Source organism: Xiphophorus maculatus, chromosome 22 (genome assembly GCF_002775205.1).
Source record: "Xiphophorus maculatus strain JP 163 A chromosome 22, X_maculatus-5.0-male, whole genome shotgun sequence".
In the NCBI taxonomy this organism is placed as follows: domain Eukaryota; kingdom Metazoa; phylum Chordata; class Actinopteri; order Cyprinodontiformes; family Poeciliidae; genus Xiphophorus; species Xiphophorus maculatus.
In genome coordinates, this window is record NC_036464.1 from 17,392,838 (window position 1) to 17,419,555 (window position 26,718).

The 26,718-nt window shown below is 41.0% G+C and overlaps 2 protein-coding genes across 6 annotated transcripts in view; one reads left to right on the forward strand and one right to left on the reverse strand.

Moving 5' to 3' along the window:
- Positions 1–18,333, forward strand: part of ebf3 (early B cell factor 3) — an 88,862-nt gene extending 70,529 nt beyond the window's left edge. For 2 of the 4 annotated variants that reach the window (XM_014470951.2, XM_023328045.1), the window contains exons 11-16: positions 3,747–3,835; positions 11,253–11,318; positions 11,490–11,661; positions 14,191–14,376; positions 14,830–14,997; positions 16,208–18,333. In XM_014470951.2, coding sequence (XP_014326437.1) covers positions 3,747–3,835; positions 11,253–11,318; positions 11,490–11,661; positions 14,191–14,376; positions 14,830–14,997; positions 16,208–16,239 — 713 coding nt within the window. In that variant the 3' untranslated portion in view covers positions 16,240–18,333. The remainder of the gene's footprint in view (positions 1–3,746; positions 3,836–11,252; positions 11,319–11,489; positions 11,662–14,190; positions 14,377–14,829; positions 14,998–16,207) is intronic. The other 2 variants (XM_005804881.2, XM_005804882.2) reach the window with 2 other exon arrangements.
- mgmt (O-6-methylguanine-DNA methyltransferase) overlaps positions 15,890–26,718 on the reverse strand; it is a 39,825-nt gene continuing 28,996 nt past the window's right edge. The window contains exons 5-7 of one of the 2 annotated variants that reach the window (XR_002752237.1): positions 20,419–20,468; positions 16,572–16,639; positions 15,895–15,910 (exon numbers count right to left, since the gene is read on the reverse strand). Coding sequence is in view for 1 of the 2 variants with exons in the window: in XM_023328049.1 (XP_023183817.1) it covers positions 16,607–16,639 (33 nt within the window). In the remaining variant the exon portion in view is untranslated. Of the gene's footprint in view, positions 15,911–16,571; positions 16,640–20,418; positions 20,469–26,718 lie in introns of both variants that reach the window. The other variant, XM_023328049.1, reaches the window with a different exon arrangement.

A 26,718-nucleotide genomic window follows, 5' to 3' on the forward strand; every position in this document is an offset into this window, starting at 1 on the left:
TCCGCCTCCCTTCGGCTAGACTCCCCACCCAGCGCAGGATTTATGGGATGTGTGTGGATGGTTTCGTGTTTCCTCGAAGCGACTCAGAAGTCTTACAGAAGGGGTAAGAATGGGTGAAGGGGGTGTGGGAGTGTAATACCGCTTTCACTGTTTATCATTGGAAGGTCAAGGAGGACTAAACAAATTTTGGCTCTGGATCATCGCACCACTTTATTGCAGCGCAAAGTTTATGACTGAGAAGAAGTACATGACGAGGTGTTGTAGATCTGGGAGGTGAAGAGGGTAAAAGTGTGGAAACATGCACATCAATGCAGGGAAACGTAAGGAGAGTGGTCCCAATGATTCTTGTAAAAGCTCAGCGGATGAAAGGAAATCTTCGCATGGAGGAAAAAGAAAATCTGCGGAGCAGTGCAGCGACTGCACATTTATTGTCCAGATTGAGCATAAGTGCTCAGTATATATCATCAGCAGCTCTTACAGGATTATTGACATTGTCTGTGTCTGTCTGCGCCGGTGTTACACGCTATGACTACAAAACTGTCAACTCATCAACTGACAGCACCGTTTAGCGCTAATGCAAGTCTCCATCAGCTGTCAAAAGCATTTGCATGAAATCAATAGCAGATGGCGGTCTGTGTCACCAATTTCATTACGCCAGGGTTGTTACAAAGATCATCTCCATGATAGATGAGACGGCGACATGCCGGCATGGGGAGATCATGCCTTGTGCTGGAACTGAGACTGCACTGAGTTCTGACACCAACTGAGACAAGTTTTAATATATCTTTTTTTTTTTTTTTGGTCTGTCACCAGAGCGTGATGCCAACTGAGTCCTCCAAATCACATTCATTGCAGTTCTGAGGCCAGCATTTACAGTAGGGCATCATTATCATTGGAAAGACATGTCAAAAAGTCCACCTCTCCCGTTCTCCGTCTCGTTCTGTACTTTACATCTGTCCGGCCGAGTTCCCAGCATGCCTGGCGGGTTCTGCAGGCCCCAGCTGAGGCAGAGGACAGGAGAGCGTGATGTATCACCCTGAGAGAGCCCACTGACAGCCTCTGATGATGGATGGCCTGATTATGGAGTGCTTTTTACACATACACAATTTACATCACACTGAGCAGCGGGGTCTAGCAGGGCCGTCGAGCACATGCGCGTTTTCCAAGCGGGGCACAGGCGTTCACACGCTTGCATGTGTGCACATACACGCCTGCACGAGTCTGCCAGAGTGCATAAGATAAGGAGGGGAGTGGAAATAACAAAAGAAAAGGGGGCAAATTCCTCACTACAGCCTTGTCATGTAAGATCAATATGGCAGATCAATCCTTTATTAAGGAGAAGATGGCTTCTCCCCCCACATTCCGAAGCAGACCTTTGTCGTTTTGCGACACATGATGACATGTCAAATCAGATTTCCAGCAGTGTATGTAGCTGTGGCGGGGGGTTTATTCAGGTGTGTCTGCACTGCCGGGTTGAATACCACTGTATTTGTAAGCTGGATCTGTGCTATCGATTAGAGCCCCCACATTGTCCATGCTTGAGTACATAATTGCTGTTTGACCATGCTTGAGCTGGCAATTACTGTATTCAGCATTTAGCACAACTGCTGCATGTGTTCAGTTGCAAGAACAAGTTGGAATGAATAGGAAATTAGTGCCTATGTCAAACGTTGGCATTGAAATGAAGCCCTGAGTTCCATTTCAACCCATAAACCTAAATCTAAGTTCTTGACCCCACATTACTGAGGGGCATAGCATCCAAATTGGTTCTGTGTTGTATAGAGACAGCAAAGTAGAATGAATTTTTAGCCCTTGAAAACAGAACCACACTTTATAACAAAAGGGGTAAAAAAAAAAAGTAAGCAAATTTTTACTCTGTTTACATATTTTTAATGGCACAAAAGCACCAATGTTGTCAAGTCTTAAATGGCCCACTATAGTATGTTTAGAATCACTGCTAAACATTTAAATAATTCACCATCACACCCACCAATAATTGTGCAGTTGGATGTAAAACAATGTGTTTAATATAATATTCAAGAATATTTTAGGCAAAGTAAAAGAAAGGTTAGACACAGGTTGTTACAATGAAAATAAAGAATGTACTAATCATCAGTGTATGCAAGATATTTTTTTCTATTTTAAGATTATTATGCTTAATGTGTTTATTTTAAACTATTTTCAAGTTGTACATGCTAAATTGAAGAATGGAGCATAAAAGCAATTTCCACTGCAGAATTGATTACTGTTTACATCATAACACATAAGTGCATATTTGGTCACGTGTGCAGACAGAAAAATAGATAAAAGCTGATAATATATCAATGTCACTGAAGAAGTGTACTGTTTCCAGTGGTAATTTTTACCCAGTACCATAATTAATTGCAAACAAATAAGGCAGTAGATAGTGGTAGGGGTAACCTAACTAAATGGTACTTAGGTCATGACCTTTGTGTTACTGTCCATGACTCTTTGTGCTTGAGATCACTTGTTTAAGACCTTTTCCTACAAAAGCAGATACCTAATAAAGAGTAGCAGGCTTTGTATGGACCAACGCCCAGTCCTAATCCGGTAGAACTAATTTCTGGTTTCAGAGTTCGGGTCAAAGTACTGGTGATGGTCATGGATAAGTACAAGTGAAATTACTCAAATGAATAAAAGTCAGTGCCATGTCCCAATGAGAATAGGAACACAAACTGGGGTGTGTGTGGGGGTGTTTTTGTGAAATTGTTGGGGGTTGCGTTCACTTGCTTATACATTCAGCAGGTTCAGCGAGCTGTGTGGTGTTAATGCTGAAATTACATGCTGAGTAATGAGTGATGGGCGAAATTACAGGCTGAACAATGAATAGAGGCAGGCAGCTCTTATTAGTCTCCATAGAAAGCCATTGATTTATGAAGCGCCTTGCTCGGCGGAGTTACTCTCCTGAAAATGATATCTACATTGAGAAGTGATGTTCTCTATTAAGCCATTCTTTCCCCTTTTGCACTGCTCTCCTCCTTCCTAACTCTCCTCCCCTCTGCCTCTCTCTGAGTGTACACATGATTGTTTAGAATCAGGCGGAGCTGTAAGGAAACCTTCAATTACCCATTAGGACTGTCAGACATAAAACGCCCGGCTCTCACCAAAGTCTGGGTTATGATTCATTTACTTTGTGCCTCTGATTCATCGCCCAATATGCCCCAGATTACTGTTTGAGGGGTGGGAGAGATTAATGGCTCCATGGGATCTGCCACCGTTTTTCAAGGGCCCAGTGTTGCAGTACAGTTGGTGCAGAAGGGTGAAATGACAGCAACTTACACTAGATCAATGTGTGGACAGTCTTTCACAGATTATTAAAGCTCTGTTAGATTAAAAGACCCCCGCTATGCTACAGTACTGTAGTACTGTAGTAACTACAGTACTACAGTACTGTAGTTTACTGTAGTCAATATTCCCAAGCAGATAAAAAGGGGGCGGATCCCTCTAAATAATTCTTAGACTGATGTAGGTCATCATGGCTGCTAATGAAATAGCACTTGGTGACACAAGTGTCAAAAGGAACCCCCCCAAACCCCCACCATAGCTGATGATGTTTCATAAAACATTGTCTCACCCTTGAGTGTTTTTTTTTTTTTTTTAAATTAGGCATTCTGAAATTACTGTACTGTAAACCATCACAAATTTTTCAATTAGTTCCCTCATATCTCTGGCAAAATTAGCCCTCAAATGGGTCTAATCTTTATCTTCCCTTTTCTCTCTTCTAGCTCTCAATGAGCCCACCATCGACTACGGTTTCCAGAGGCTGCAGAAGGTCATCCCCAGACACCCTGGCGATCCTGAGAGATTACCAAAGGTCAGTACATTGTCCTTCCCGAGCAGAGAAACGTAGGGTGGTAATGACACAGAGCTCCTCAGGTTCTGAAGGAACAGTTTATATCTTAACCATAGCAGATAACTCTCATGACATTGTTATTTAATATAAATCCAGATTAGTTTGTTGGTGCTAATTGGCTAGTCCAAGAGGGGCCATTGTCCGTTGTGTATTGGTGACTGTCCTTGGAAGCTCGTTGGGGGACTAGTGCTCCAGCGGTCATTGGGCAAAAGGCAGGGTACACTCTTTACAAGCCACCGGTTCATCACAAGGCAAAAAGAAACAAACAACTATAGACAAAGTGAATGTGCGTGGAGTACCGTGGAAGGAAGCATCAGTAGTCTGGACATTACCCACACATGTAAGGGGAGAACATGCAAACTGGATACAGAAAGGCCTCATCCAATGCAGAGCATAGATCCTATACAGTAAAATCATTTTATTGCTGTCCAATTTTCCATATTGATGTTGCACACACTAATGCAATGCAGGTCGATAAAATAGCATTTGCTTAAACAGCGGCAACGTTTTTGGGACTGACGTTGTGTTAAGACCCTACAAGTAAACTTTATTCTTGGCCACTAGCTTCAATCTCCAGGGTCAACTAATCTGGATTTACACTAAATGAAGACTCCAAAAGAATTATCCCCATGAAGTAAGACATTTACTGCCTATAATCTTTTAACAGAACCTCCCTTCAAAAATCCTGAACCATCCATTTAATATCTTGCTAATACTCTGTGACAAATAAACTAAACAACATTCCCATCAACGCAGAGCACTGCAACCCAGAGCTCTAACAGCTTTTACTCCACATATGTGGCTCACCCTCCAACCAGCGTGGTAATGGTATTGGGGGTTTTTTGTGTGTGGGGAGAGAGGCGTAAACTCTCTGTGTGGTAAAATAGCTCAATCAGGCGTTTTCCTCTCCAGTAGTCTGTGGAGATGGTAATCTGGTCAGAAACGACGCCTGCACCCTCATTACCCCACTCATGTTTTCCTTTCATTTTCTGCGGCTCGATTTGGTTTAATCTTTTGTTTACAGAACCCTGTGCCGTAAACCTTTCTAGTCTTGCTGCAGCTAATAGACAAAGACTGCATGTTATTATGCTCTGGCTTTTATAATGCTTTGTTTTTTATCTTTAAGTTGAAAGTCACATCAGTTTGGCATGACACATCAATAGGCCAAACTGAAAGAAAGAACTGAAAATTAGCATTAAAACTGAGGTGTTCAAATGTCTGTTTTTTTTTCATAAATGCTCTCCTGCACAGTCCTTTTGATTCCTTTGATTCTTTCCCTCTTAGTTTCCCACTGATAGAACCTGTGTGTTTTCTCTAATTGCCACCCCGCTAGTAACCATTTTGATGACCAATGCTCCAAATGTGTCAAAAGTAATAATATGACTGATTAGTCAATTCAGGACCCCTCGGCACGCTGTAATGCGGGGACCACCTCAGAGTTTTAATAATACTGTAGAACCTTTAAAGACCTTATCTATCATATCCCAGCAAGCAACACAACAAAATTATTAATGTCCAACAGACAATTTAATAAAGAACAGAGTGTGATGTTTGACCAAGGCAACCTGGAGAAATGGAACTTCACAGCTAGTCTTTGGCTCAGTATATGAAGTGTTTCAATTAGACCTGGTCCCTGTGGAGACAGGAAGCTACACCTCGACATGAAATGTTGCTCTAATTTCAGGTGTAAACGTTGACCAAAAGGTGAAGTTCACTTACCTTTCATATCTACAACTCTATCTCCGCTGGCAAGACTGTTTGAGTTTTACAGGGTTTTCAAAAGTTTTCATCCTCTGTTAAAATTAAACCATGATAAATAATTTCAAAATATTTTTACACATATTATGTTAAATATATCTGCACTAAAATCACTTAGAGTAAAAAGAAAATGCTGCAATAACTCGACTGCATAAGTGTGGACATTTTAAAACCAATAACGTCTGAAAACATGTTTTGATGCAGTTTTAGAAAACTTAATCGGTTTCAAATTGATTCAGTTTCAGTCTGAAAACTGATATATTAAGTGACATGCTTAATATATCAGCATGTGGCATACTGATACATTAAGTTAGAATATATCAGCATGTTACATGAAAGTTATCCAAATCTGTCAGACTACTATTGCACATGGCCATCTTCAGATGGACCCACAGATTTTATGTTAGATTTGTTTAGCGATTTTTAGCTTGGTCAGTCCAAAACTTAAAATTTTTTTCTCACAAAACTATTGTTTTATTAATTGAACAGTATGCTTGGACTTCTGGTAATGTTGACAAATTAATTCCCACTTCATCTTGATGTCTTATAATAAAGCTGACTAGTATTTGATATATTTCCTTCCACTTTGAAAAGAGAAAAAACACAATTCCAACTGAAGCCACCATGTTTCAGTGCGTTGGTTATGGTGTTCTTCTGGTGGTGGGTGTTGTCTTTGAGTCAAACTTATCCTTTAGAATTGTGGCCCAAAGTTCAACTTTGGTTTCATCTGACCACAACAAATTTTATTTGACATAAAAGGTGACTCTTCTTGCAGTCCAAATCTTTAGTAAAGATATTTGAAGATTATTGGAGATGTAGGATATTTTTTGTCATATATAGAACACAAAATGCTTGGAATAAGTTCCTGCGGTTTCTTTATTTAAATTACTGATGACTGTCTTCCATTTGCCCTGGTGCATGCATAATAATTTATTTGTGTTTTTGTAATGACTGATAATTTTAAAATACGAAATCCTTAACTTCTCAGCAAACCAAAAGATGCAAATGGAAGTGCAATAAAAATCTTATTAGGGTAGCTGAACTTCAGAATCACTTTAATTAGTATAAGATGTCCAAAAAAATTTAATTCTTCAATTAAATCAAAAGGCCTTTTAACATCAAGTATTAGGTTAAGGTTGTGAACACCTAAGCAAGAAGGTTATTGCACTTTTTTTATTTTAATTTGAAGACAGATATCTTGGCTTTTTACTTCAATTCTATGTGGTGAAAATTTGTCGTGGTGACATTGTTTTATCATCAAAACTTTTTCACATTTTAACAGAGCTGTGTACACTTTTGAAAGCCACTGTATATAAACCAAGTCCACATCTTTTCTGCAACCAGAGACACAATGTTACATGGTAACATGGCTTTATTACAAAGAAACCTTGAATACAAAGCATGGCTGGTTGTGGGACAGATTTTGACACTGAGACCGAGATTAGTTTCCTGGGTGAGCGTATACTTAATATAGCACGGTCTCCCGGCCTTTGCATGAAACAATCAGAGAGTGAGATGAAACCCTGCACTCCCAATAAACAACATAAATATTTGATTTGCTCTCTAATGGACCCAAATATGGGGTTCAGGGGGCATGTAAATGATCCCACGAAGTGATTCGTCATTGTTAAGCTTGCCATCTCAGGGTCAGCTCTCGGGGTCAAAAGCACATTCCCAATAAAACAAGCCTGCGGCGGGCCGAGGCTGCTGTGCACATTCGGAATGAGAGCAGAAACAGAATATAGAGAACAGCCATTACAGGGTGCAGGTGAGGCAGAGAGACTCTATAAAAAGAAGATAAAGCTGGAGGACGGCACGGTGTGCATTAGCAGAAAGGCAAATCGACACCAAGCCCACTCACCACCTCTACCCAAGACCCCCCCACCCCCGTCTCCTCCGTTCCCTCCCTCCCATGACTTCACCCTCCAGTTGATAATATTACTGCGCTATTGATTTCCACCAGCCTTCTCCCTGGGACCAGTAAGACACGTGGTAATTGTAAGGAGACAGAAAGCCAATATGGGAGTGCTCATGGATAGCAAGGGATGCACGCTAATATTGTTGCTACACAGAGAAAAAAAGGGGGGAAGCTGCCTCTGATTGAAGTTTACCTCGTAATTCTAAGACAACATCGCAGATGACAGCCTGACCCTGTGGGAGGAGAGGAGATATAAAAATTCAATGCAAAGTCCAGGGTGAATATGAAAGTAATAAGTGTGAGCAGTCAAGTGATGAGAAAGGAGATTGGTTTGCGGGCATGGCGTTAAGTGAAGAGAGACTTTAGAATTCACCCTCCTTTTTAAGATCTTGTTATAAAACAATTTTCTATTCATAATATAAAAAAGACAATTTATAATACCATTTTGTGCCCTCTGGCAGTAATGGACAAATAGACTGAATATCACATTATATCACACTCAATTTCTCTCCTCTGCAACAAATTAGATTCATTATAAAATTAAAAGTGGAAACTCAATATTGTTTTATTATTAAGCTGATTGCTTTGGATTCTTTTTGTTCCCCCCACCCCCCAAAATGAGCATAAGCCCATTCTTTTCCAATTCTTTGTGTAATCCACAAGGAGAAAATATTACAAATGTGTTCATGTCAAGCAATTACCCATGTATTTAAATGAATCTCTCTTCCTGTGCTCTTTGAAGTACCTTCATCTAATGGCCCTATGCTTCTAAATGCATTCATTACCTCAGGCTAGAGCTAACAGAGTAATTGCCTTACAGTTTTATAATGGCATTAGCACTCCAAGCTACATAACCTAGGCCCTCTTTTATTAACTGTGATAATATAAATACAACATCCATGTTAATCTAGTGCTTGAAGACTCCTTATTGTTAGATTTGTATTTTTTTTTTTTTATAAGTCGTCATTTTGGATTTCTTCCCCTCAATTTTATGCCTCGGCAATAACACGAACCGGCTTTTAAATCTTAGGTGATCAGTCATCGGAGCGTTTGTTAGCAGAGCACGGGACCTTTTATGCAGAACAGTCCCAAACAATAGCCGAAATCAGTCACGCATTTGTCACAGAACAGCAGAAATCATTCGAAGCCGTTAATTGTTTCAATTTAACATGGTGTGTTCAGATATGTCTCCATGACAAGAAAGCCAATTACACTTATGCCGGAGCAGCATTTGAGATTTACATGGAAATGCCCTCGGAACGCTATTCCGTGCTAATCGTATTCACAGCATGAGCTGATGCGCATGAAGGCGTCTCGTCAGAAGAAAACAAACTTCCTTCCTTGATTGGGTGCAGCACTTCTCATCATCCGCCGATATGACTAGGTTGCCACTTAAGCATAGCCCCGGCGAGTCAGCTTGGTTAGTTAAGACACCACGCGGTAAACGACAGATTAAGGATGAGAGGCAATATCGTTTTCTCCCCTCCTCTTTTTTTTTCCCAAGCTGTCCTTATGTCACTGCTGCAAAGTACCATATGGACAAGGAGGGAGAGGACGTTTCGCGGAGAATGAAACATGGCTTCCGAATGCGACAGTCTTAATTGCTTTAATTGTTGTTTAAAATTGAGAGCCATGTAGGAGATCTTGAAATATGATAGAATAGATTATTGGTAATTATTAACTGCAGACAAAAAGAAAGGAAACCACTTTATCTCACTCAGCAAGAGAGAGAAAAATCTGTTCTGCCTGATGAGAACACATCAAGACAGCTGGTACTCTCATTTAGTCTACCTGCTTCACGACAACCATAATTCTTTATTTGTATGCAAACTAGATGCATGCAACGTTGAGCATACACACCAATTTCAGAGGTAAATGCCCATTCTAAGAGCCACCCATCCGGTAACTTGGGGTGGATTAAGCGATATGTTTCTATAAGAGAGCATGGCACACGCTGCAAGTGGCTCCTACAGCGATTCATCTTGATAAATCAAGGACGGTGGCTAGCTATGCTCCTTAGGATGAAAGGGGGGCCCCCTTACACACGCTGCGTACACACACTGCATACGCCGTGCCTCGGAGACGCAGGCCAAGTCTTGGAGGCCGCTGTTTGAAGGCGCGAAGGCTGTGTTTACATTCATTTACGGCAGCTGCCGTCTTAATCCCACACTGCCATTGCCAAGTGATGGAACACTTCAGACAAATTACCGAGGCCTGCAAAAGAAAACACAGTGAATGTGGGAAGAAAACAAGCACCATCTGAGATGTTTCTAGTGACAGATTTGCATTGCTTTTAACCGGAGTTCTAACAGCACAGTCGACAAATCTCTGCTCTACAGCAGGTGACAACAAGAGAGCATTTTAAAAACACACACACACAACAGCCATGACTGCAACTTGCCTTTGTCAGATTAAATACACTCTTAAGAGGAGGAGAGGGTTTTCATACAGCAAACTGCCTTCTGTATTATGGAAAACAAAGAGAGCAGTCTGGTTTCTGGAGAGGGATTTAATTGTAAGTGCTGAATTCAAAGAGCCGATAAGGACACACAAATGGGCCAAACCCCACCTAGCCGAAAGCCCAAAACAGAGTGTGTGTGTGTGGTTGACTGGGTGGGGGTGAATGGGGGCTGAGGGGTGCGGGATCCGGGGCCAACTCATTTTCACCGTTAAGAGCCAAAGCAACACAGCTAATCCGCATTGTCAAGCGGGGGCAAGCATGCAGACATGGATAAGACCACATCCTGAGCATCCGTGTCCCCAAGGCACGAGCACCCAGCTCTTGCTGGATGGGAAGTCATTTGTGAAGTCCTTTGCAACAGCCAGTCAAAGAGGTTAATTGAAAAATTCCTTAATGTCATTACAACAGAACTAGATTAACCCAGAGCTAATTCACTTTATTGTTCTGAAGAGAGGGGACTCGGCACTGAACTCCGGAGCAAACGTGAAGCCCGGAATCAGGGGTGAGGTGTTGTTTTTAAAGGACTATGCCAGTTTAATTAAGATAGGGAACATTATTCACTGCTCTGCATGGTTGGAAGGAGCAAAATGGTAGTGCTGTATAAATTTACCTCCGGTGCCTCTTAAATCTAGGTGGCTCTTATTTATGTAAACATTTCATAGCACTTTTTAGCACTGTTGTTCGGCTCTCTGCGTGTCATTCTTATTCTGCATGTACAGTGACGACACACCTCCCTGCTTCCCCCTCAAAAGTAATGACAAAACTAATAGTGGTGTATATTTTGTTGGATTGCCTTTGACATCGTCTGATGCCTTTGTTTTTGGTGTTTCAAACTAATTGCAATCCCCTTTTTTGAGATGTGTATTGATGGGATGGTTAGGCTCCTTTGTAACATGTTTTCAAGGCCATCAAACATTTTCAGAGGGCCTAAGGACCTAAAAACCTGGTGCTTCGATGCTCCTTGAACCACTTTCCCACTGTTTGGGCCCACTGAATACTGGGATTATTATTTAATTTGAGCTGGACGCTAAAACAAACATTTTACGCTATTATTTAAGGGATAAGAGACATAAAACTGGACTGTTTTGACTTGCATAACCTGTTGCCTGTAGAAACATGTTAATCACTGCAAAAATCTTCCCAAAGCAGGGGTCTTCTCTTTGGTTTGACAGAGGCCTCAGGCTAAAGAAAACTCTGTTGTGGGAGTTGTATTTATTTCCTTTCCCTGTTTCCCTAATCAGGAGGTGTTACTGAAGAGGGCGGCTGATCTCGTCGAAGCCCTGTACGGGATGCCCCATAATAATCAGGTACCTCAAAAATCCTCTCAGTGTGTCTGATTTACACATAAAGAATTTTTGATGACATAATTAAGGCCCATATTCAGGACTATATCTGAAGGAATATAGTGCCGCGAGTCAACTCAACAGCCATGTATTATGCATTAAAAAAATCCTTTGCCTTCTTTTTTTGCCTCTCAGGAGATCATTCTGAAGAGGGCAGCTGACATCGCAGAAGCCCTATACAGCGTTCCCCGCAACCACAACCAGATTCCCTCTCTCGCCAACACAGCCTCCCACGGCATGATGGGAGTCAACTCCTTCAGCAGCCAGCTAGCAGTCAACGTGTCAGAGTCACAAGGGAATGACCAAGGTGTGTGATTTGGGGGGGTTAGCTCCATAACTTAGAGGTGCTCAAAAGGGGGTTGCAGAAGGATTGCAGGTGCTTCTAAGAGGAATATCCAGGGACTTACAAGAATATGGCAAATATGTTCTCCCTTTTGTCGCCTTCAAATAAAAATAACTAATAAAAAATGGCCTAATACGAAAAAAGGTATTAATCCAGTCCGTGAGTCTTCTATCATTTTTTGTAAGGAGGGGTATTACGTATTTCCCAGGCACATAGCAACATTTCATAGCACAATCAATTAATTATGTTACCTTCAGTTGTTATTAAAAAAAGTCCTGTATATATCAAACATAGCTTAAAAGAAATCTGACTTTCTGATTAGATACCTTGAATTTGAGCCTCAGTCTCTTTAAGAAGCTCAAATTCTTCCTGACATGCCGCCTTCAGCACGTTATCACAACAATGCCTTTCAGTTGTGCCATTTATAACCATTCATATGAGCATTGGACTGAGAAGTAGTTCATATGATGAGCTCAGCCATACCCAACTTCCACCAGATGTTTGATAATTGTTGCTGCCGCCAGTGTGGTGGAGCTCAGTGGGGAAGGCTTGGTGGGTGAGGGTTGCTCTGTGAAGAGGAAGCTCGGCTGGATACTGCGGCTCCAAGGAGGAGCTTTGTGTAAATAGGCGGTGCTTTGAATGAGCAAGCATTTTAGGCAACCTGAATGGCTGGCAGGGGTGCATGAAAGAATCAAAGCAAAACTCCAGGTATGTTTTCAAACATGATATAAAGTTAAAAATTAACTATATTTTACATAATACCTCCATTTGAATGTGGAACTTGCAATATGTCTTTATAAAGAAAATAGAGATGAATTTGGCTGATTCTGTCTTTCATAAGGCTTTAACATGCCAGAACTAATTTTAGCCAACTATGATTTTGTTGTACATTATACAGATATATAATTCCGACATTATTGATATGACATACTATAGATAATGAACAGCACCCAAAATACTTCTGTCTAGTCTTCTCACCAGTGTGAGTGATTAATAATTATTTATATTCAGAACAGACATGAAGTCATGCCCTGTGTGTGCGCGAGACAGTGTCTGTAAAACAGTTTTACAGCTAATTTAAAACAAAGAAAATATTATGCAGCTCCCCTTTTAAGCTGTCTTCAGCATCTTATATTAGCTATCAACAGGATTAGTGAGACTAGGATTATTAAAACAGCCATCTATGTGTGTATTCCCTGTGGAGAATGTAGACGACATTTTCAACTCCAGCATGCTCCATCAGATACAGAGGCTGAACGCTTAAAAGGATAAAACAGTTCAACTTTGCTTAACGTTCAGACTTCTTATTAGCCCCTGAAAGTCTTGCTCTATCACTGCTTAAAGCTGCAGTAGATAACTTTAATTTTAATTTTTTTTTTACATATTTGTTAAAGTTGCCACTATGTCCTGAAAATATAATTTGAGACAGTTTGTAAAAAAAAATCCTGTGGTCCTATTGCCATCTGCAGATTTATACCACTTCCGAACAGAAACTACCAGGCAGAGCTAGGAAGAGGGTCTTAGTGCTGTCAATCAATCTTGTGTACGCACTGCTCAAGATTGGCAGTTTGCTGCAGCTTTGGTAATGGTGGGCAAACAACTTACTGCTACAGGAAGACTGATTATCTACAGTTGTTACTAGCAGGCACATTCACAACAGATTATGCTTTGGGAAAGGAGCGGTATTTCAGCAGAGAGCAAGATTTACTGATCGGTCAATCAAGGAGGATATAAGACCCTCCTCCTGGCTCTGATTGGTTGCTTCCGAACAGGATTGGTGTATTTGTGCAAATAGCAGTCAAACAACAGGGAGGAGGCAGAGGAACTTGACTTTTTTCACTGATTATGTCTCACCCTAAGCTGCCACAAAATAAAATAAATATAATCTTTTTGTAATAAAAGTTATCTACTGCAGCTTTAAAGAAATTGCAGAAATGTCTCAACATCGGTTGAAAACAGATTTCTCGTAGCATCTTACTACTATGGACCTAATCTGAATTCCTTTTTAATAAACTCACTGCCCCTGAAAATAGAGAGTTTTGGCTGTTCTTCACTCAGTAATAGCGTCCACATTTGGGAGTGCTGCTGTATGACTTGTGCACTGACATGGAAAAAAAAATCTTTGAACAAGTCATCAACAGATTTCTCAGTGAATCTTTTTAGCAACTTTGCATACTGAATGTTATGTAAATTCTGGAAAGATAATAGAAATGTGTTGTTTCAGCTTCCTGCCTCTCTTTTGACACTCTAAAGTCATTGTATCGTTTACGTTCTTCATTCAGTAACAGAGGATTTGTCAGTGAAGCTTTGTTAGCGTCTTGATAAAAGAGCTATCTGATCATGGAAACATCATATTTCTCGCTATGTTGCTAATGAAGATCTTTGACTGTACCAGTTCATTTCCACTGCCATTTACTTTCAATCACCGGACAATGCCTCGGAAAGAAAGGAATGAATGAATGTCCTTGTACGTCTTCCATTTGTGTTATCCAGTTGGCTACAGCCGGAACACCAGCAGCGTGTCCCCCAGGGGCTACATCTCCAGCAGCACCCCACAGCAGTCGAGCTACAACACAGTCAGCAACAGCATGAACGGCTACGGCAATGCCGGCATGAACCTGGGTGTGCCAAGCTCCCCGGGGTTCCTCAACGGATCCTCTGCCAACTCCCCATATGGAAGTAAGTAGCTTGCCACTCTTGCATGCTGTAGTAGCACTAAGTTCCTGCTGATTTAATTCCAGCTCCTGCATTCATTCACACCTCTACGAGGCGTTTCTGAAAGGAAAGGGGTACGGGGGGTGAGCGGATTGTTGATGGTGATAATATGTGAGTCTTCATTCACAAAAGCTTGTTTAGTTTCAGGACTTTAGAGAGCACACATGTGGTTTAGAATTGTGGAAATATTAGGTTTACTTCGCCACACGCCACCTGTATTTGTTCAGCCGGACCAAAATGTTGATCATAGGGGCCTGTGAGTACTGATCATGTGTCCCCCACCCCAACCCCTCCCTACCTGACAGTAACTCTACCCCAGCCTTACCTTAACTGCCCTCTCCCCTCTCAAGCACTACTCACAGCACGTTCTCACTCTCGCCCTCCCTCCTTCCCTTGCCCTCCCTGTCGTCTCCGCAGTTAAACAAAAGAGCGCCTTCGCCCCTGTGGTCCGACCCCAGGCCTCCCCACCCCCCTCCTGCACCAGCGCCAACGGCAACGGACTGCAAGGTGAGCCCCCCTCACCCCCTCATCCCTTCCCTACGGACTACTGGTCAGATACCGCTGCTCAGGCCTCTGTCCGGTTTGGTGAGGGATTAATCATTACAAATATATGCATTTTGACAGGCCAATTTACACCTTTCAGTTCACATTCAGACACACACTCTTGCAGAGAGCATGCACACACACGCCTGCACACCCCCACACATGCAAACAAGACAGCGCAGGTCTGAAAGTGACAGTGCAAATGTTTATGCATACATGCATCCTTGTTGCCCTTACATACAAATGATCCGCTCCGATGTCGCAGGACAAGACCTTCGGCGAATTGTTTTAGTAATTATGTTTATTAGGTTTTGTGCGTGTGTCATGACCAACATGATTGCATTGAAAACAAGCTTAGCTGTAGCGCGTGCCCCAAGATTAATAACATTGGGCTTAATGAAGTGGGAAATTAAAGTTCATCTTGCTACACGTTCATACTTATTAATACATGTTGTGCAGAAATTAATGAGCAATGCCTTGCCATCATCTGCGCTGGCAAACTTAAAAGCATTTCAACCATGACTCTACAAATATACTGCGAGCAATACACTAATACATCATCCTAGCACTTCACTAGTTGCCTAATTGTTAAAACATGTGAAAATACTGAATATATAAACTCTTAGGGCGAGCTACAGTTGCTAATGATATCCAAAGCAGATGGTCTTAGCGCAATAACAGGGAGCTACTTTTGATCTTGCCTAATCTCTATTGGATAATGACGTGAAGGCAAAACTTGAGTCGATGATAAAGAGACGGAGGGGGTGCAGAAAGGAAGGAAGTAGCAGAAATGAATCCGAGTGGGAGACTGAGCGGAGTTGCGGCATTGTGGGAAATGACCGTGTTGTTGCTCCGTCGTCACCACAGCCGGCTCTCCTGGGAGTCTGGGCCACTGTTTGCCATTACCCCGACGGCAGGAGAAATATCACACATAGCAGGAGCGGCGTGCTGAGAGCTGAAATGTCAGAGCAGGAGGGAGGTTAGGGGAACGTACGGCGATGAGGGCCAGCGGACACGGCAAACACTCGCAGGCACATGCGCAAACAGGCACATTTAAAGGCTTACATCCACGCACTTGTGCAGCATCAGGTGGCTGGACTCCGAACAAGCACGCACTGACACACATACTGCACACATGCATGCACTCATTTTTTTTTTTCAGTTTTGATCAATTTTTAGATCAATAAAGCCAAATCTGCTGTAGCCAATCCAACTAATCTGCTCTCTTGTTCTTTCTTTATCCCCCCCTCAGCCATGTCCGGCCTGGTTGTCCCTCCAATGTAAATGCACTTTTGTCATCTCGAGCACCAGTCGACACACTACCACTTCACAGGACACTCCCCCTTGTCCCCGTACCCCTCTTCTTCCCAAGCACACTGCAAAATGCTGGTGTAATGTATAGTCAACTGCTCGTTCTGAAGAAAGAAAAAAAAAAAGAGATTTCCCCCCCCCCTTTTCAATGACTTTCAGAACCTGCAGAAAAAAGGATTTAAGAACAATATTATTTTTATTTTTTTTCTGTGGGATTTTATTTTTCTTTACCCTCCCTAACCCACAATTTTATCAACCTTTGAAGAGAAAAGGACGCGGGATGATGAAGGATTTATTTTGTATACCTGTCGAGTTGAGCTTCAGCCTCGGACAGCCACTCTCAGTACTGGAAGGGACTCTGTGGACTCACCATCTGGTTGTAAAGTAAAAACACTGATGTACAGTCCATTTGCCAACAAACTTGTTTGCCTCAGTTTTTTTTTTCTTTCTTTTTTTTTGTTTCAACTCTCTTTTAATAGATTCACAACAGTTGTGCGTCTTTCTAATGTGACTTTTGTATTTTTATGTGTGAGAAAACTACACAGGGGCCAAGACAGTTTGAATTTCAACTGGAAAAATATATGAAATATATAATTTAGCAAAAACCGATCATAAAAGTACAATAAATATGAAGTAAAAACAGGATTTCTTTTTTTTGGGAGGGCCAGGGGGTGGGGGGGTGATGGGTGGGTGATGTTGTATCATGTTTCATTCCTGCATTTTAACTTAAATTTTGTAATTTATTGTAGCTAGAAATCATCTTCAAAAGTGAAAAAAAAATAATCCTCCGCGTCAACAAGCACACTGATGTGTACAAAAACACTACTCTGTTGATGAATATGATGTACTTCCACGTCTAGAGCTTCCTTTTAAGCAAGTGTGTTTTGCCATGTTTTTTCAACTTTTTTGCTAGCACTGTATATTAATGCATTCCTATGCTACTGTGAAGTCTGTTTCTTGTTGATGAGGAGCAGTCTCCTTTTGGCTCCAACTCCCTTATGTGTTTTATATGTGGTTAAAAAAATTGTAGACTATTGTGATATTGCCAAACTTGTGCTAAATATTTATACATCTGTCTTTTTCATGTTCTTTTAGATCAACAAAAAAATGTTTAAAAACAAAAAAATTAAAACCCATTGAGAATGTAGGAATATAGTCAGTCATTGTCATTTTTCTGTTCAAATACACACTTGCGCTCACTGAAGGAAATTTTGTAACATATCAACTATAAATAATGTATTTATCTCTGAAATTTTGTATATTGCTTTTCATTATGTATGTATTAATCGTCATGCCCTTAATATAGTGATGCAGCACAGATAATTCAGCCAAGAACTGTTGCCTTCATTTGTTTTTCTTTTTTGTATTTGATGAAATGCAATGTGCATATATTTCATGTGTATCCTCGAAACTTTTTGTGTTACACCGTCGAGACTCTCTGTCCATTTTTTTTTAAAAGGGAAGTCAAACTTCATTGTTTATTTTTATATTGATTTTAAATTATCTATACAGACCATTTTGGAGAAAACTTTGTTGGTTGTATTGTCAAATAAATTGTTTGTGACCCATATGATAGTTGTTAAGATCCAATAGAGACTAATGTGCATGAGGGACAACCTTGGAGATAAAAAAACACTCCATTTGTGGTTGTATTTTTTTTCTTTCCTGTTTTGTAGAATGTATAGAAGTCATTTTTACTCACCACTTAAGACTCTGCCACATAGCTTACATGTGTTTACAGGGAAGAAAATTTTAAAATGTCAGCATTTGGAATGGAAACAGAAATGACTAAGTGATGTTTTATTAAAATTTTCAGTAAAAAAAACATAATAGCCCCTCAACTGTGGACTTCTTCAGTTTTAAGCCCAGTTTGGATGGCAGATAAACTGACAATCAGGAACAAGGAAACAAACAAATACAAAAAACAACAAAAAAAAAAAAAACAAGAGAAAAGACAGTAGACAAAACCTGTGATTCATCTGTAAGATGTAGTATTTAGACATTGCTATGGAGATAACTGTTTGAACCTGTGGAAAAAGTGTAACATCCATAAAAAAGATGAAAACTGCTCTATCCTCATATTCTTTCAGCGAAGCATTCTGAATTTGTTTCTACTGGTCTCTGTGTGAGCACATCCTGCATCTGTGGTGCTTCAAAGGTTCATTGTAGTCATTCATAAACAGTGCAAGCTTTTTTATTCAAAGCACCCCAAATGGGGCTCATTCAAATCCCTCATTTCATTGCATTAAGCCACCTAGTTAATAAAGAATCGATACATTGAAAGAGCAAGGTTATCCTTTGTCTATAAGGCCTGGTATCGTTTTGAACCTCTTATAGTTTGAGTGCTGAAAGGGGGGACGGCGAGGGGGGCGCTGTGAAATCTATACTCATCAAGTGGGTCAAACAGGAGGATAGAAGTGTTTGAGGGAAGAACAGTGGTTCTCCTTAAAAACAACTGAGCATCTTATCTGGCATCCTGAGTGCTTGCGGAGCGCAGGTCACAAAATGTCAATTTCTCATCAAGGCGCCATTGTCCGAGGCCACGTCTGCCTTTAATGCACAATTAAATGACAGCAACCCGAGTGGCAATCAGCATATCAGCGGCTTATTACGCCAGCCAGCATGCGCGGATCTCGGCGGTGCAGGAGATCCACCAGGAGCTGATGATAGTGCAAAGGACAGACACACCGAAAGCAGCAATTTCATTTTCTGCAGGCTTCAAATAATTTCCCTGATAACCCAGTGCATCTGATAACAACGTGCACACACCTGTCTCCCTGCGTTATCTGTGTCGGATACACAAGTTTCGATCCATCACGTTGCATTCTGCTTTGTGTTTTTTTTTTTAGGGGGTGGAGGTGGAAGGGGGTTAAAATAAAAACAAACAAGCAAACTCCATATTAATCAATGCAGCAAAGAAAGTAGATGCACAAAACATGAATAGGGATTGCTGAGGAGAAGCTCTGTTAAATTATTTTAGGCAGTTAATTACGTACCTGCTGTAAATAACTCCATTAACATCTTTATCAGTGTAAAACCAGATTAGTTGGAACTGCATTATATTTGAGGGTTGTTTAAAGTGAAGCTGGTGATTAGTTACATGGAGAATGGAGCTACCTGTCTAATACAAAACATACTCTAACCGTTTTTACTGATTTTTATGTTTTGCTATTTTATTTGCAATAAGTGTTGCTACTGACAGCTAATAAACATCCTTTAGATTTATTACAAAATATATTTTTGGAATAATTTAGCTCGGCAACAATCATAGTTATTTCGGAGTCTATTTTGGAAAATAATTTTTCTCGTGATGTAAGGTGTGTCCAGTTTAAACAACTATTCAAAATAAAATTGTTTAAAAAGTAAAAATAGCACAAATAAATAGGGTTTATACAAACTCTGTTTTATTTATTTTTACCCTGCCTTACTGTTCTTTGAGGTCGTTACTGAGTTTGGAAAAACCTGACATGTTCTCAGTCCATGTTTCACTCAGGAAGGTCACTGGTGGCTCACCGCCTCCAACCTTTATTTCCTTTGTAAATAATCACTTTCTAACCACCTAATAAAATGTGATAATAAAATACGATTTGCCTTAACCACTAACATGTTTTGGGCATTGGACACTAGTTTGGGTTTTGCCACTCTTCTGTTACTCCTTGAGCTCTGGGATCATCCAATCTTGATTTACACCAGAAAAAAATGCCAAGAATTATCCACTGTAGGCTACATATCAATTCCTTATAACAATTTAACTAAACCTCTTTTTAAAGACTAAAATCAGAGGGTAAAAAACCTAATGTATATATAAAAAATGACAAGTTAGCTCAGTTGCTGGGTGCTTTAAAAGCTCTGAAGCCTGCCAGGCAGGCTGGAGGTACAGTATATATAGTCTCAGCAGGTTTCTTTGTACCCAACAAACAGCCACTAGCTCTGCCACACCATTCAATCATCGTGAGAGCCTCTTTTATTGGAGAACTCTAATGGCCACCCTCCACCATGATCTTAATGTGTGCATTAAATATTTATAAATCCTGGGTCAATAATGCCCCATAACCAGAGCCTGACAGACCCCCACCGTACCATGTGGCTGCCTTGCTCTCAAACAGAAGCATGGGTCACGGGGTCACACAATCAAAAGAAAGCGAAGCTTACCGCATCCATATGTTGCCACTCTTATCAAGACTTTCCTCCGTACTGGTTATCTGTCAAAGGAAAGAAATATTGAAAGCAATATCGATCTTAACTAGCCTTGTGTTGCCGAGGGCCACTCTTCAAACATCTGCTCGTGTATTGTTATATTTCAAAAAAAGAAAAGGGGTGGGGGGGGGAGAAAAAGTCATCTCAGTAATAAAAGCCCAAGCTGTAATATTGAACATCTCTGTGTGACGCAGGCACCCTGAGCATGACTAATGACCACGTTATTAAGAAGCATCGCTGGAGGTTTTTAAAGTTTCAAATATTTCTTCATCAGTGTCGGGTTAATTAAGCAACCTGGCATCTACATGGGTGACTTGCTTGTTTTTGGGTGTGTTTTTTTTTATTTTTTTAATGTGACCACATCCAGGTTGTGCGCTCCTGAACTGTTCAGGTGAAAGATTGTGCTCCGGTGATAGCGAGGCACAAAAGAGCGACCGGACAATGAGCCAGTCAATGGAGAGCTTCAGTTGAAAGCGCCACAATGGCCGTGCATGCTGGGAATTGGGCTGGATGATATAAAGGAATGAAACCTTCATTGAGGCCATGGAGGACAAGCATTCAGAAAAGAGGGTTTTGTTTGCTCTTTATCAACCTGCGCTTTCCCATGAGAAAAAACAATTCAAACTGACCTTAAAAAGAGAATATCTATTACCTTGTGCATCTTCTCCCTATGTAAGTTGTATACTTAAAGGTGTTTGCATTCATGCTTGGGGGCATTATGTTGCTCAATATCGAGACAGGTCATAAAACTAGGAGGTGGACGACGGTTTATCTTCTCTGCGTGGTGGGCAATGCCGAAGAGTACTTTTTAAGGATTTGCTCTTTGACAGAGGGGATTTGTTTTAACCGCTGAGTGCAGAAACATAAAAAAAAAAGTGGCTGCAACTCTCCTGTAGCTTATGCACGAGACAGAGAACACTTTTGAGAGTCATAAAAACGGTACGAACCAAGACCATAACTTAAAAATGAAGCAAATCTGACCTTTTTGAACAATTCAGTATTTGAATCAAAATAAGACATGCCCCCACCCCCCTCCTTTTTTTTTTTTTAACAGTCCTACATTAGAGCAGCCTCCTGTCTGTGATTCTGAACATCAGATAAGACACCGCTCCCCTGTTGCTGTACTCTGGGAGTGAGCTTTGTAAGGAAAACTTGTGAAAAGTGGAAATCTTTTCGATCCTTGCAAAGATTTCCACTTCACTCGCTGCAGCCGAGAAGCAGGAGCAAAATATCCCAGTGCTTCGGCGTCCATTAAACTTGTATTCACATGTCATTTGATACTTCATCAATGTTTCAGGGCATTTCAAACCAGGAAAAGAAAAGCCAGATTTACCCCTTGATGCAAATAAAACGTTCACCATATTTTCCCTGCACAGTGCTCTGCAAAACTATAAATTTACACATTTTGTAATGTGATATAAACTGAACCTCATGTCTTTAATTGGGATTTATGTGATAAACCCACATAGAGTTGGTTGAAAGGATTACTATTTTTTTTTTTTTTACAAATAATAATAAAACACAATATATATTTGCCATCAATCTTTCCCTCAACTCTGACCAGCTTCCCTATAAAAGCTGCAGAAAACCATCTCTACAGCATGATGCTCCACCACTTTTCACCATGGAGCTAGTAGTACCTGAGCTACTGTACATTATTATGCAGGTTTGCAGTTCTTCCATACTCTTTCCATTACAAGTCTACTGACTGGACAGTACTCTGTAACATGGTTGAAGCTCTGGTGATTGTTTTACTACCCTACTGCATTAAAAATCTCTACAACTGTGTCAAATGTTTTCTAACACTAATCAACTCCAGTCCTGAAGGTGCACTGCCTTGCATTTTTTTTTAGCTGGATTCATATTAGTTCAAAATGCAACCAGGTAAAATTAATTACTGAAATTACATGACTTCTGAGGGCAGTTGTTAAAGGGGACGGAGTATCTATTCACAGGACACTTTACATACTTTAATTTTGCAGAACTATTAGAATCTTGTACATCATGTGCCTTCCACTTCTCTATTACATTATGCTGACCCATCACAAGATTTAAAAAAGACAAAACACACACACACACACACATTGGAGTTTATGGTTGTAACATGACAAGATGTGAAAAAGCTCAAGGGTATTAATACTTTTGCAAGGGACTGTATATGAACTTCGCTAAGCCTACAAATTACAGTGTGTGGATTTCTTGGCACAGGCATGCAGGGCTGCAGTGATAAAATAATATCACTTGAACTGTATTTTCTGCCACAGTCTCCAGCATATAGAGCTCCTTTCATACTAGTCCTGTGTAGTGCTTTGTCCAGTATAGTTCTGGATATGATATCATCTATTAATAATGTATTGGCAATGGATTACATAAAAAGGGAGCAGAAATAACATCCAATATTCATGCCCCCTGAGCTCGAGTGTGTCCAATCCGTTTGGCCCATAAAACCTTAGCCCCATTTCCATATCCGCTGTGGGTCACAACAGGTCTGCCGCACAAAGGCTCACAGAAAAGCTCAACTCAGGAAGAGGGCAGTAAAAATTGGGTGGATTTCTGAACCCTTATGAAACAGCCCTCCTTTGAGAAAAAAAAAAGAGTGAAAAAGTGAAAAAGCCCTTTTCCGATTTCAGCGCCTGTGAAAAACCTGTTACAGTGTTTCCCTCTTTAATTGTGCCACTTGAGAAATTGACGTGCCTCTGAAACATGGCATGAATCTCGCAGTTATTGCAGTCCCCTTGGCAGGGAATGTTGATACAACATCTGCATGCTATAGAAAGTAATGGAAGTAGCAGAGGTGGCAGCTGCAACTCTACAGGAAGTGTGCCATTTTCAGGCAGCGCTGCTGTGAGAACCACTAACTGCCAGCCTGGTCGTGCAGGCAGCTCTGATTGCCAGGACACTATGACAAACACGCAGGGGCTGGGAGTGTTGCATCCTGGGGGATGACAGCTTCTGTTTGATTGTCAATAAGGCTCATTAGCAGAAAAAATGGAGAATGCGGAAAGAGATTAAATGACTTGCAACAGGGTCCCCCTCATGTTTCATTACAGTGGATTTATCAGACCCTTTATTTCATCAATATCAGGGAAAAAAGTAAGGAAGTGGAAGGACTGCTGCAGAATCCAATTTTGTACATTTCTATACATACCCGATAAAGTGTGAGCTGTTTTATTGAATTCAGCACCACCTAACTCAAAAAAAAAAAGAAAAAAAAAACCTCTCCAGTGCAACTCTTGTCTTAAGACCAAGCAACGGATGTTTCCCTCCATCTTAGGGAGGGACGGCCAACAAAGCAGCGTGTAAGGGCCTTTCCCTGAAGAGTCCTTGTCACGCCGCGCCAAACCTCTGTGATTATCGTTGTTTTTGCAGAGAGTGTCCACGCCTGCCAATACCGCTGTTCCATAAATGAATTTGGCCCCTCGTCAACGAATTACCTAACACGCAGAACTGTGTATGTGTCACATCCAATTCCAACTCACCGGCTTTGGCGGTGTGTGTCAGCTGGAGGACTTAATCATCAATCGTCAATCATAATAAGCGAAACGCATTGATAGGAGTTGTGTTTTTTTTCCCCCTCCTCTTTTTCCTTTCCGACGCCGTTAAAGTGTAAAGGGAGAAGTTAAAAACGACCTTGTTAAAATGGGACCACCATTTATATTCCTAATTTAGTGTATGGATTAATTAGTGTTGGCGAGTGAGTGTATCAGTTTCCATGTGGCAGAGCTATGGAGTGATCAAATCATTACTCTCTTTCATAAGGGAACTCTGGAGTGATTTCTATCAGACGTTGATGTTTCTGCTCAGAACCAGCTTTGCACATATTTAGAACCGTGCTTTTAATTATTTCTTAATTGGACAGTTAATAAACAGGCCTTTTTAAGTATTAGGAGCCAATCTATAACCTCAATTTCACACCATGCAAAATTAATGCTATCAGGGTCTTTAAGGGATACATAGGACGTTTCAAGTGGGATACTGTTGAGATGTTATAAGTGGTTAATATCTTACCTGAGGTAGATAACTATCTAGTTAGCTAGCTAGTCTAAGATAAGCCAACAGCAAAGTGATCATTTTCTGTTTAAAATAGTTATTCATATAAATTATGAAGCTTATGCTTTAGCTCTCAGCTTGAAGATAATCCTGAACATTTAAACTGTTACCTGCTTGTATTAGGGGCATATTTACTTAGTAACCAATTGTTAGTTAAACAAAAAGTAGATTCAGACGGTGTTGAACTACCAGTGATCTTGATGAGTTAAAGGAACTAGATCTTTGCATTTCCATCATCACAAGTTCTGACTCTGACACCCAGACACCCCAAAAATACAATGGTACTGGGCCAGAGAAAAGAACCGCTTCAGCCAATCTAAGTCTTATGACCAGCCTGTTTAAAACACCAGAGTTAGTTCTTCAACTGGAAAAATAAGGTAAAAGCAATGGATGTCAACATTTACAAAGTTGGATTAGCAATAGAAGAACACAAAGGCATTGTCTCTCATCTTCCCGATGTTGATCTGATCTCTTTAAAAGGTTGCAATGTGATATTCTTAGCCAGATCCTTAAAACTCATTTCTGACTGAGTTCTTAAACACCGTTCAGTTTTTAATATCGCCAGGTGGTGTTGGTAAAACCTGCTATAAAAGTGTTTAACCCCCACTTTCCAGCGCTGGTAGAACAAAAACTGGATTGTGAAACATTTACAATCACATTATTGTTTAAAACAGCTTTAATAAATAAAAATGACGATTTTAGGAAACTTGTTTGCAGCCCAGTCTGGGTCATTTCAACATTTTATTTTGTCAGAGTAACCTTCTGATTTAAAAGTGGTATAAAAGGGAAAAACATTATATCATTTATTACCTCCATTTACAATGTAAATAATCATCAGCATCTCTAACAAATCACCAAATGCAAACATGACAATTTACTCTAAATGTATATAATAGTCTTCTCATAAGTCACAATGTATTTTAAATCTGAAGTTGTTTTAAGATGGTTTAAGTTCACTTAGGTCTCATGTTAGCCTGCAGGTCTAATTAATCTGGAAAACAAAAGCAGGACTATCAAGTACAGGTAAGATTGTAGCAGCTTATAACCTTTTAACAGAGTCTCACTTCAAAAAAAAAAAAAAATCCTTTTAATGCTGCCTCACATCCACATTACACACTTACTGGCACAGAATATCTTTTGCACGAGGCAGAGGAATCTGGCTCATATTTTCCTTCGGCCTGATCCATTGCACTCCTCTCTCCCGTCATATAGATCGGAGTCTGCAGGGGCCAGAGGCGCTGACAGAGCCCAGATGCTCCCAGTCTGTCTGGGGGACTGGGGAGACTGGTGCCATGGGGTCCTGGAGCCTCTGAAGTGCCGCCCCTCCATCAACATGACCAAGGCTAGACCTGCACTTTCTCCAGGCTGAGACACTCTCCTTACCACGCTGACAAGTGCGCTGCACAGTCGCAGATTGATATGTGCACACTCAAAGGTAATCGCTCTCACGTAATGTATGGCCATTCGTCAGCCGTTCCTAATCAGGGAGCCCAAAAACCCAAGGCTTGGGTTCTCACTGACACAAGGTCGCACGCTGATACCACGAGGAGTTTTTTTTTTTCTCATTTAATCTTTAACTTGCTGCTGTAGAGATCAGTCTCTTTGTTCTCAAGAAACCAACATTAAAAAAAAGGAGGCACCATGCGAATCCTACGTCCTCCTGGTTTCAGTCGCACAACAACAGACAAAGATCATTACAAGAGCATCAAAGTGTGCCATGTTTGAAACGCTGGTTCTCTTTGTAGTAGCGCTGGAGCATGGAGTGTGTTGGTATTAGACGCTGCTGTGGCAGCTGTCGTGGCTGGCTGTGTGGTGCCTTGGTGTTAGGGCCTCCGAGAGAAAGGCCGTCCCGGCAGACAGACACTGGGGGAGGAAACTCGATACGGCAGCCAAAAACCCGGTCTAATGTCTGTGTATCCAGCTATCTATCTGATGTCTGTCTGTCTGAGTGTTGGAGGCTGCCTATCTGCATACTGGATACTCCTCTGGCTCCCCCAGCACGACCGCGCTGCCTGCAGCTGAGCTTAACACGCACCAGAAAGTTGTAGCTTTATATATTTTAAGCGCGCAAACTTCTTCTGGAAGAATGGCTGTTTATGAAATCGGCAATGCGGCTGCGTCATTAATTCTGCAGGGCGGGGCCGTGGGAGTTGGTGGTGGTGGTGAGGGGGGACTAAGCATCGGGACTTGTTCCGAAAGGGTTCA